This window comes from Phoca vitulina, unplaced genomic scaffold, assembly GCF_004348235.1.
Source record: "Phoca vitulina isolate PV1807 unplaced genomic scaffold, GSC_HSeal_1.0 scaffold76, whole genome shotgun sequence".
NCBI classification, from domain to species: Eukaryota; Metazoa; Chordata; class Mammalia; order Carnivora; family Phocidae; genus Phoca; species Phoca vitulina.
In genome coordinates, this window is record NW_022589779.1 from 2,249,580 (window position 1) to 2,262,164 (window position 12,585).

Consider the following 12,585-nt stretch of genomic DNA (forward strand, 5'->3'; position numbering starts at 1 on the left):
TTTATGAAAGTTATATGTATAAAGAACCCACTAGGAAATATAAACCAATCGTAAAAATAAGTAGAGATATTAATAGTTAATGACACAGTTTTTTTTTAATTATAGCCATTCCTCAGTTTTATAGCTTCACAACTAATTATTGTACTTTTATATAACAGAATAATTCATTGCAAATCTATAAAACTGAACAAAGTATTTTCTCTTCCCTTTGGAAAATTAAGTATAAGTGTAGTCATTTTAATTCATTTATAACACGTGATCTAAATAACCTCTGGAAATTTCAAAATTCATAGAGATTTGAGGACTATGTTATGTAACACAGCAATAGTTTTGAGGCTTTCCTACTGAGTCCCTACAAAACCAAAAACAAATTAAAAAACAAATGTGCCATTTACTGTCAGGCATGAGGGGGCGTTTAATCCTCCTTGTTAAGTGATCCCAGAATACCCTCCCTAAGGGTCCTCTCATCCCTCCCACATCAGTCAGGCTATAGAGTGCTGGAGAACTTTCATAACGTGTTCTTCTCATTAGAATTAACCTATAAACAGCATTTCAGAAAAATTCCTAGTTCCATTGTAACTTGGCTAGGCAGATGGGTAGATATTTAAAGGCATCATTTTGTCCAAAATATTCTTCATCTTCATCTAACTCTAAGCATTGGAGATCACTTGCAATTTGAGGCTATATTTTCCTTCAGTAGAGTAATACTATTTTCACATAAATCCTCTAAGACACGAGATTGGTCACAAATTATGGACCCTTTCAATCCAGCTTTTCTACTGCTGTGGTCTACTTAGTGTCCCTTGAAGAAAGTAATAGATGGCATGTATCACATTGCAGCAGAAAGTCTGAGTCAGGTAGTTGAACTTGGACATACACAAGTGGATTGTGAGAGACGGACCTGAAGTTTCAGTGCTGTTAAGATGCTTTCATAGCCAGGGGCACCTGGGTGGCTCAGTCGTTAAGCGTCTGCCTTCGGCTCAGGTCATGATCCCAGCGTCCTGGGATCAAGCCCCGCATCAGGCTCCAGGCTCCGCAGGAAACCTGCTTCTCTCTCTCCCGCTCCCCCTGCTTGTGTTTCCTCTCTCGCTGTGTCTCTCCCTGTCAAATAAATAAATAAAATCTTTAAAAAAAAAAAAAAAAAAAAGATGCTTTCATAGCCGGTGTGGTTCCAGGAGTGCTCAAATCCTCTTCAGCATTTCACCCTTCCTTCTCAGGGAGTTACCAACCAAGGAAGCTAGATGAAAGGACCAAAACCGAATAGGAAACACATTACCGCTTTGCTTTGTTAATTGCGTGGGAAGTAACCAAATCCTCGCTAGTGCAGCTCTGTCTGGTAAAATATAGATTGGATAATGAAGGTTGGGCCCAGACACCTAAATGAACCCCCCTTTTCTCCAGTCTGAATCTGAGATGTCTGGTTAGGCCTAAGAAAGTAGACTATAAAACAACAAGATCAGCTACCTCTGCCCCAAGCGAGCCACTCCTGCCTGATTTCTTGGGGCATGGATACAGAAAGGGATGAAGGCGTGTCTCATGGACGGCTGAGCTTTTATTTTTTATTTATTTTTTATTTTTTTTAAGATTTTATTTATTTATTCATGAGAGACAGAGAGAGAGAGAGAGAGGCAGAGGGAGAAGCAGGCTCCCAAGGAGCAGAGAGCCCGATGAGGGACCCGATCCCAGGACCCTGGGATCATGACCTGAGCTGAAGGCAGACGCTTAACCATCTGAGCCACCCGGCTGAGCTTTTAGAAACACAATCAGTACCGCTGATGGCCTAATACAGTTCCTGGTTGCTGACCAATCACATGAGCCAAGAGGTCTTCCTTCCCTGTGGCTATTGGGACAAAGAGTAAACAGGTATGCAGAGGCTAACGTGGGGGAGGGGAGGCCAGAAGTTTTTAGTCCCACAACGTCGTATTTGTTTTCAATCTTCCAATTCAGTGTTTTTTGTTTGTTTGTTTTTGCTTTTAATTACAGGTAATGCCATCCTGTTGATGATTTAGTTGTCAGTGTATCTTGGCAGGAGACGAGTGAGGTAGGAGGCTCTGTAGGAAAGCTGATTTGCTTCTGGAAAATAATAGTTGTATTGGAGAGTGTTAACTGAGGTTTTTTCTTCAGTGCTAAAAGGAAGTGCTCTCTTTCAAAGGCATTTACTATATACTGTATCAGCATAGTTGAAAAAAATAGTAATGAAGTTATGAGGCATACTGCCTAAAAAAAGGTATTTTGTGTCCTTTGTGACTACAGACCGCCCAGTCCATTTATCTTCCCCTTCCTGGTTTGAGGACATAAAGAGTATTTTGCATGGCACAGTTGTCCCTGAACCAAGGAGGAATGCTTCTACTTCAAGGCTCATTTCTGGAAGCAATGTCAGTCGCCATATTGGTTACTCCAGCAATACCATCAGATGTCTGCCTTAACGACTGAACCCTCTTTTGCAAATCATTTCAACCTAATAAGAGATTGTCCTTTGCTTCTTTATACCTGTCAGTATTTTTCTTGTCCAGTGGGTGGCATATTTTCATCAAAGTTGATGGCTATAGAAAGCTGTAGAAAAAGACATTACTCTGGAAATTTTATCCTTCTTGGACTTTCACAGGATTGATTTGAGCTTTGATGGTCTAATTGTAGCAGACATGACTTATGACAAGCATGTGTCATTTTCATTTCTTTTTGCAAACAGTGGTTGGTAGGTTCTAGACATTAAGTTTTATACCTTAAATTCCTTCGTTTATAGGAATTCTAACGCTGCAGTTTTAAACAAAATGTTTCACAGCTACAAAAGCATATGGAAACTATATATGATAGATACATAGATAGCTATAGTTTTAAATATATAACATTTATTTATGGTTGCCATTTTTCCAAAATGGAAGAAAAACTCAAGGCAAAAATTAGGTATTTTTGAAATATCTCTTCCTTAATAGATGAACCAATTTTCAGTTGATCTGGAATTATTTCTATAAAACCTCCTAAAATAAACAGATTATATTTTCAGTAACTTAAGCTCTATCTCTATTTTATTTCAGCCGTATGAAGTATAGTATACACATTCACATCAGGGCACTTGATTTTTGCATGCATGGACTCCACTCCACTAAATGCAATTAAATTTAGAGTCAAATTCATTTTAAATACCTCCCCTGCCTAAAATCTGCTTTCAGAAAACCTTCCATATTTTTATATATTATGATAGATATATTGTGACTTAATATTGTAAATGTTGTCCAACTACCCAGGTGGCCTATAGTTATAAAAGGATACGAAAAGGGATCAATCTTTGCTTTTAATATCATTAGAATATTTAAATATTTTGAAATCAAGATACCATATCAAATAACTTTCTTTTATTCAACTCTTATCTGAGTTTCCAAATCTGAAAAATCAAGAAAACCACTAAAAATTATAAATACAGATACAAATATCAGTCTTAATACTTTTATTGGCTTTTTCTTATTTTCAAAATGCACATTTTTACTTGCTTTTTAAATAAAAACTATACATTTAACAAGTCTTAAGGAACACTATAATGTGGTAGGATTTGGACCATATCATTTTCCCATTTGGACTATGTTTCTCACTAATTTGCTCTAATAAGTCTGATCATTTGTCTTTCCACTTTATTTTCCCCCTCTTGAGGTACCTTGGTCTAATGTAATTTTCATTTTTCACAATGTTGCTGAAAGGTTTATTTCTTTTTTCTAGTCACTGATATAGAGGAGTGTATTTAATCCTAATTGTAATTCCATTAACATTTTAGGAGCCAGCCTGTTCAGAATGAGGTACTACAAAATCTCTGGAGCATCCTGTACTTGAAAGAAGTGTTACCATCCATTAAAGTATATGTTGCTTTCCACATTTATAAACTTTAAGGCATTGGAACTAATGTCGTCTTTTTATTCTATTCAACATTTTAAATATATGTAGGTCTTAGTATACCAAAGCCCTTGTTTTTAATCTCCAAAATCATGATGAAGTTTCAGAATATTTTCATCTCAAAATATTTTCTGCTTTTTTAAAATTTGGGTTTATGGAAGTATAATTTACATAGAGTAATAATATTTCCTCTTTTCAGTGTACAATTCTAAGAGTTTTAATTGTCACATACAATCACATGATCATCACCATTATCAAGATACAGGAGTTCCAATACCCCCAAAATTTCTTCATGCCTAGTAGTCAACTCGTCCCCACCTCTAGCTTCTGGCAACTTTGATCTATTTTTTATTCCTATTATTTTGCCTTTCCCAGGGTGTCATATAAATGAAATAATCATGGAGTCTGGCTTCTTTCACTCAAGCAACACCCATTTGAGATTCATCCACGTCATCACATGTATGAGTAGTTTCTTCCTTTTTATTGCCAAGCAGTATTCCATTGTATACATGTACTTCCATTTAATTATTCTTTCACAGTTGAAGGCTATTTTATTTTTTTTATTTTTTTATTTTTTTTAAAGATTTTATTTATTTATTTGACAGAGAGAGACATAGTGAGAGCAGGAACACAAGCAGGGGGAGTGGGAGAGGGAGAAGCAGGCTTCCCGCGGAGCAGGGAGCCCGATGTGGGACTCGATCCCAGGACCCCCGGGATCATGACCTGAGCCGAAGGCAGACGCTTAACGACTGAGCCACCCAGGCGCCCTCACAGTTGAAGGCTATTTTAATTGTTTCCAGTTTGTGGTGATTATGAATAGAGCTGCTATAAGTATTTGCATACCATTTTTGTATGAATATGTGTTTTTATTTATCTTGGACAAATAGCTAGAAGTAGATAAGGGAATTTTAAGATAAGTGTATGTTTAACTTTATAGAAAACTGTTACCCTGTTTTCAAAAATGGCTGTGCCATTTGGCATTCCCACCAGCAATGTACAAGAGTGTAGTTGGTCAACATTCTTGCCCATACTAGGTGTTGTCAATTTTTTAAAAAAATCTAGACATGTTAAAAGAGTGTAGATGTATCTAATGATGGTTTTAATTTGAATTTTCATAGTGACTAATGATATTGAATATCTTTGATGATGAGTATCTTTTCATATTTACCACCCATAGATCTTCCTTGATGACATGCCTATTCAAAGAGTTTATCCAATTTTTAATTGGATTGTTTTCTTACTATTGACTTTTGAAAGTTCTTTATATATTCCGGATATGAAGCTGATATTTATCAGATACATGTTTTGCAAACATTTTCTCCCAGTCAAATTGTATTTTCATTTTCTTAGCAAAGTTTTCCTAAGAGTTGGTGTCTACTTTTTTTAACTACATTCTAAACTACCCTCCTCTCTCAGTTTCGAAACCCTGATATTAACAAATTTGCATTAATTTTTAATGAACAAATTATATAACTCTTGGAATTGGAGGGGTCTCAAAGAAAACGGACTCTAAAGATAGCACAGCTCTGTATAATATTTACTCGAATAATATAGCAATCAAGAATTCTCTTGGCTGAAAGTAGCAGAAAATCCAACTTCAGTGGCTTAAACAAATAAGACTATTTTTCTTCATTACAAGTTGAGAGATAAAGGCAGCTCCTTACAGTGTTTCAGGAGCTCCAAGTAATCGGACCAGGTATCTATACTTTTTCATGGCCTTTCTCTTGCAGTGGTAGGCTGGTACTACAGCTGATCATATTCACACTCAGGACAAGAAGTAGAGAAGGAAAAAAGGATAGCGCTTATACCAAGAGAACAACACTTTCCCAGAATCCTCTCACCTACTTCCAGTTAAATTCTTACCGGACAGAACTGGGTCCTATGGTGAGGCAATGCAGGGAGGAGGAGGTTGAGAATGGGAGCTAGGGCAGGTGAGCCTACCCAGTATCTGCCTCACACAGCAATTTCAAAATAACACCAAAGTACAAAAGACAGTAAAACTGTAAGAGCAGAAGACAGAACAATCAAAATCTAATTTCGAATTCAAGGTGTTTTCCACACTTGCTGGCCAAGCAGCTAAATTCTAAAGGCATAGTTTCAATTGCATCTTAGGAATGCACATAATAATAATAATAATAATAATAATAATAATAATAATAGATATATAGTAGCTATTATCATAAGAATTTAATAAGAATCATGGGTTATGGTTTATGAAGCCACATATTTTATCCTTTTTGACTGCCTCTTGAAGATAGGGTTTTATGTAGATGCATAGATAGTAGGTCACTTAAAGTTACAAAGAAAAGAGACCCAGGATGAGAAACTCATGATATAGATTTGTCAGCCCTTACCTACCTCTCTGTACCAATCAGAGTTCTCAAGACCAAGAAGAATGATTCAATGTAAAGTGTATATTTTGATATGGTCTACGTAACCTGTGTATAAATGAAAGCTCAAAAGCAAAAATCCTATCGCAGTAGAATTTTACCTGTTCAGCTTAACATATCTAAGTGGTAATTCTGTTATAAACTTGGTAAATAAATTGGAGTAAAAGAGAAGCTTTTACTTCATTTGTACTTGCTATTCTCTCAGTGATGGAATTTCCATCCAGAAAAAGTAGTCTATTTGCTTGTTAATATAAAGTAAGAGTAAATCTTTTATTTAAAAAATTTTAAATTTACAGTGAAAGTTAACGTTCATTTGAAGTTTTAGAAGGAGCCATTAATTTTTTTTTCCTTCATATTTTGGCCCAGTGACTAGAGTAACTCTTAAATGATTGTTAGCTGAATGAATGACTAAACGCACTTTCTGAATCAACTGACAGCAACCCCATCACCTTAATTGAATTGATCTGTATTTGTAAATTTTCGATAGCTTGGAGTAAGTTCCAGATACTCAAAACGCTATTGAATCTGTGAGACTTATTCAAAGTTAGTAAATTACTAATATAAAAATGTAAGCTAAAACCTGTACAAGAGTTTCTAGAAATTATTTTACTTTCAGTAGGAATTAAACCCATCTTACCTAAATGGAATGGGGTTAGAAATGCTGTAGCTGAAATTGTCCAGAAATTTGGAGACCCAACTGATCCTGGAAGCTGTAAGCCCCACTGTCCCTTGTTGAAGCTCATGCAACCATTTTCTGTTTTCCCTTTAAGAATTCTCTCAGGGCAGTGGCGCCTGGGTGGCTCAGTCATTAAGCGTCTGCCTTCGGCTCAGGTCATGATCCCAGCGTCCTGGGATCGAGCCCTGCATCGGGCTCCCTGCTCTGCGGGAAGCCTGCTTCTCCCTCTCCCACTCCCCCTGCTTGTGTTCCCTCTCTCGCTGTGTCTCTCTCTGTCAAATAAATAAAATCTTAAAAAAAAAAAAAAAAAAGAATTCTCTCAGGGCATCTGGTAAAATATTTTAGTTTTCTATAACAACTTCCTTCAAAGTTTTACAAATATCTGTACAATTGTCTTTGAAAAGTAAGCTAAGTAGGGATACATTGGGTCCCCAGAAAATGATGAACTGAGTAACTTTCATAAGGCAACATAACTAATGGAAATAGAACTAATATCTCCCAGTTTTGACTTGACTCTCTAACTAGACCACGTCAGCCAGTGTTTAAAGACCAACTGATAAGAATCTGTGGTGCTTTACAGGAGAAAAGAGTGACAATAATATTTGACTTCTTTTCTTTGAATCTTAGTATATTATAATCATAAAAGTTAATTAAAAATGCTATTTCACTTTCATTTGGAGTGATGAATTTGTTAGTTTCCGAATTGTATTATACATTTGCAGCTACCATTTGTATAATGGTAGGCATCATATTAAACCTAGATGGCTTTATTCAAAATATAAATAAATACTGGTGATATCTCCATGTTTTTGTTTCCCCAATGCTGCCAAAATAGTAGTAGTCTGATGCTGTCTTAATAAGAAAGCCTTGTGTGGTTGAAAGAGAAGAGATTTTGGAGGCAATTACATCTGAATCTCTGCACCAAATCTGCCGTTACCTGCGTGGTCACAGGCATGTTACGGTCTCTGTGGCTGGTTCCTTGTGTGTAGAATCCCTGAATCATAAGCTGTGAGCATCGAATGAACTTACAGATATCAAATGCTTAGCATTACACTTGGCCTAGAGCAAGTCCTCTTTAAATGCTCACCAGAATCATGATTATTTACTCCAAAAGATATTTGTTGAACAAGACCCTTTTATTTATTTATAAGATCCTTTACCCAGTGCTACACAAGTGCCTTTTTATGGCCTACTAATTATTATGTATAAGAAGAAATGATATAGCATGATTTCTTAGTTCTGGGTTTTTCAATCTCAAGACTATTGACGTTTTGGCAGATGGTTCTTTGTTATGGGGAGCTAATCTGAGCTTTGTAGGGTATTTAGCAGCTTCTCGGTCTTCTAATAATAGATGCCAGTAGCACCATTCCCCTCCCCATTTGTGACAACCCAGAATGTCTCCAGACATTGCCAAATAAATGTCTCCTAGGGTGCAAAAACAACCCCAGCTGAGAACGACAGTCTTCCATCAATTCTCTGTAAAATGTGTTCATGGACTACCAGTCCTAGGAGATTCTTCCCAGAAGATCCCAGTGTCAAATAAGTTGGGAAACATTGAATATTAATAATAATAGTAATAATAATAGCTGTTTTTAAAATAAACTTATTACATGCTGCAAACTGTTGTAAACTTATTTAATCCTCTTAACAGACCTAGAAGTTAGTTACAACTCTAAGACTTATTTTTCAAGTGAGAAAATTGAACCCCAGTGAAATCAAGTAACCAACCCAGAACATACAATGCATACGTGATGTCTGCAGGACCTGTGTGTTATCTATACATACTGCGGCCTCTTGCATACTCCACTTTTTAATTCACAATTCAAATTGCAATGTTAAAGATAATTATTCTTAACCTTTTATTTACTTTATTTTACGAACTTACAAAATTAGCATTTGCTTTCATCAATTTCATCATCCTAATTGTTGGCTAATGATTGTCCTCATAAACATCCTTGGATGCAAGCAAAGATAGCACTTTCCCTGGAAAAGATCACCAGAATGACCCCAGACAAATTCAAATGGTTCAAAACCGAGGAGGGAGGGAGAGATTTCTCTGCTTGCAGGAGGCCAAGAACAAGGAACAGAGAAAATGATAATTGGGTCTTTTAGTATCATGTTAAACAGGGATAAATGAGAGTCTGGCAGGTGAAAGGGCATTCCAAACAGAGCAAAGGTCTAGGCAGTTAGGAAGGTGTATATGTTTGGGGAACAGTGAGGGTGGAGGAAAACAACTAGGGAAATGAAATTAGAGAAAAACCTGGGTTGTGCATTATTGTCACTGGTTTGACTCCTGTAGGCATTTGACTTTGCAACCTTTACTCTAAGAGTTGTAGACAGCCAGAAGCACAGTAGTGACATGGTCAGGTAGGTCCTTGACAATGATAACTAAAGTCAATAGTGTTTGGTGGTGGGAGACCCAGTGAAGACACTGATGCAGAGTTTTGAGCAAGAGATATAATGAGTTAAAATAGAACGAAGGAGGGGCACCTGGGTGGTTCAGTGGGTTAAGCTTCTACCTTCGGCTCAGGTCACAATCCTGGAGTCCTGGGATGGGGATCGAGCCCCACTAGAGCTCTCTGCTTAGCGGGGAGCCTGCTTCTCCCTCTGCCCCTCACCTCTGACCCCTCACCCCGCTCGTGCTCGCTCTCTCTCGCTCTCTCTCGCAAATAAATAAAAATATTTTTTTAAAAAAGATAGAATGAAGGGATCAGATTTAAGAGAGATTATTAACAAGAGAAGCAGAGTAAGGAGAATCTTGCTCTTAAATGGGCTGTAAGATCAAGTAAGTGGAATTAATTTGTGGAAGAGATAGCTCTACAAAACAAAGTGATGCACTTTCAAGGAAATAACGTGTCAACATGTTAAGCAGCTCTGCTGGTAACCTGGAGAATTTGCATTAACCAGTCCTGGGGTGCGCAAATGCTTTCCTGGAAAACTATTCCCTTCCCATTCAGATTGCTCACCAAAATTGTATACCCCAGTTATTTAGTGAAGTATAAAGCTAAATGGTAGATTCTGAATGGTGTCCCTACCTTCCTAGTCCAGGCCACTTTGTCTTTTTCCTTCTAAACATGCCACTTGGGAAAGATGAGTCAGCATTAATGGAAATTCAACCAAATGTATTTGAGAAATGATGAGCCAGCTAAGAAATGTCGGGAAGAGATCCATCTGAGACACTCAAAGAGCGATTGTTGAATGGATGCATTAATCACATTCTGAATTCACTTTAGTAACTTTTTACTTAAGTGTGGAAAATAATATTAATTTTCTACTTCATCTTTTACTGAATAGCTAATGGGTCACTCTCAAAAAATACCCCAACAAAATTCCAAATGGACTTTTACCTCTACACATCATACAATTGATTTTTACAATTTATTATTTAAAGCTTTAAAATGGGCATAAAGTCTAACATATTTAACCTTGTTAGTTTTTTTCTAAATATTGTCTTCAGGGGCGCCAGGGTGACTCAGTCGTTAAGCGTCTGCCTCCGGCTCAGGTCATGATCCCAGGGTCCTGGGATCGAGCCCCATATCGGGCTCCCTGCTCAGCGGGAAGCCTGCTTCTCCCTCTCCCACTCCCCCTGCTTGTGTTCCCTCTCTTGCTCTCTCTCTCTCTCTGTCAAATAAATAAATAAAATACTTAAAAATAAATAAATAAATAAATAACGTCTTCAAACTATCCTTTAAGAGTTATTCTCTATACTTAGATTTATTTATGATGAAGCAATTTATTTTGCACTGATATACAGATTTTATAATCCCATCCCTGACAGTTAGAAGGAAAGCATTTTTTTCTACTACATTCCAACAATTTTCATAGTTTTGTCTAAAATCGTAATTAATAATAATACCTGCTATTTAAGGAGAGCTCATTAAGTGCCAGGGGTCTTGAAAGTATTATTTCAAGTAAAAAAACATAATAAATATTCTTCACCCATTTCTCAGATGGGCAAAAAGAGGGTCAAAGTGGTAAAGTGGTTCAATCAGGACCTCGTAGTTCCCCAGTTAGACTGCAAGTCTCAAACTTTGGTCCATTAGTCAGCGAAAACTGTGTGCTTTGTACAATATCATTCTGAGTCCAGATTTTACTTCTATTCTTTTTATTTCATTTAAATGTTAACATGAACCCATAGCTGATATGTTGCTCTCTGTTACTAGTTCTAAGAATCTCTTGCTTTACTTGTCCCTGCCCCTGAATACCATTTATCTCCTATATTTATGAATTATGAATGTCTCATGAATGGTAACATACCTTACAACATGCAAGGAAAAGATATTGTTATCCCAGTTTTGTGGAATATTAATTTAGGAAACTATTTTTTAAAGATTTTATTTATTTATTTGAGAGAAAGAGAGTGGGCGGGGAGAGGGGAGGAGCAAAGGGAGAGGGACAAGCGACTCTGTGTTGAGCTCTATCTCTATCTCCCTGCTATCACGACCTGAGCAGAAACCAAGAGTCGGATGCTCAACTGACTGAGTCACCCCGGCGCCCTGAAAACTATTTTTAAAATGTTACTTAGGGGCGCCTGGGTGGTTCTGTCTCTCTCTCTGTCAAATAAATAAATAAAATCTTTAAAAAAAAGAATTAAAGTGTTACTTAGATTCAGGAAGTTATATATAATATATTATATATATATATAATTTTATCACATATTTGAGAGACAGAGCTTTATGAAATGGTAAAAAATCTTACTGACAAAGTAGTTTTTATAAAACCAAATATACAAGTTTTTATATTTGATGAACACGGATACCCAAATAATGAAAGTGTTTGCCTTCTCTGCCGCAACCGTCCCCCACCAAAAAAAAATAGGAGGGATCTTTCGTCCTAATCACCGGGATAATTTATCCAGACCTATTTCACCTTGTGACCGAGAACTTGTGTTTTACAATGAAAATATTTCATCCTTTCTGCAGTGAAAGAATTGATATTCCTAATGTTCTTACGCATTCCTTTCTTTTTTATGTGAACGTTCTAGGTGTATCAATATATGCATGAAACGATAACTGTTAATGGCTGTCCTGAATTCCGTGCCAGGGCCACAGCAAAGGTAAGGCTTGAGTAACTTTGAAAATATACTTGACCCCAGTGACCTAGTAATTGACTGTGCGCGTGTGTGTTTCAGGTATTCTCGTGTGTACACTGTAAGAGAATTTAGACATCAGTGGCAGCCCAGAGTCTAGAACCAGTACTACTTCCCAGGTAAAAATCCTAATGGAAAATTGAACGTTTCTGCTGCTTCTGTAGCTTAAGAAAGGAGAATGATTTCATTAAACTCACTAAACGTCCATTTGGCACAAGCAAATCTACTGGTTCATTGTATGAAATAATACGTGGTTTTCTGACACAGGCCTCTGATCCAAAAGAACTTGTTCCCTGTTCAGTGCATGAAGATTTATTTGCACAAGTCCAAAGATTTGACTTGAGTCAGACATGAAGAGAACTCACCTGAGACCCACTGACACAGGATTCTTCCTTGTCTTCAGCAGAGCAGTGGGTAGCTTGCTGAAAGAATGTGACATTGACCTAAAGGGAAAGCCGGTCACCTTTTGTAGTAGTTACCACATTCGTTCTTTAAAGACTCAAATCCAGAGATTGCAGAGAAATCTAACGGAAATCTTACACTAACAG

The 12,585-nt window shown here is 37.0% G+C and overlaps 1 protein-coding gene across 2 annotated transcripts in view; it reads left to right on the forward strand.

The window, feature by feature from the left end:
* LIN7A (lin-7 homolog A, crumbs cell polarity complex component) overlaps positions 1-12,585 on the forward strand; it is a 119,108-nt gene that overhangs the window by 71,251 nt on the left and 35,272 nt on the right. For both annotated transcript variants that reach the window (XM_032393767.1, XM_032393766.1), the window contains exon 3: positions 11,933-12,004. In XM_032393767.1, coding sequence (XP_032249658.1) covers positions 11,933-12,004 — 72 coding nt within the window. The remainder of the gene's footprint in view (positions 1-11,932; positions 12,005-12,585) is intronic.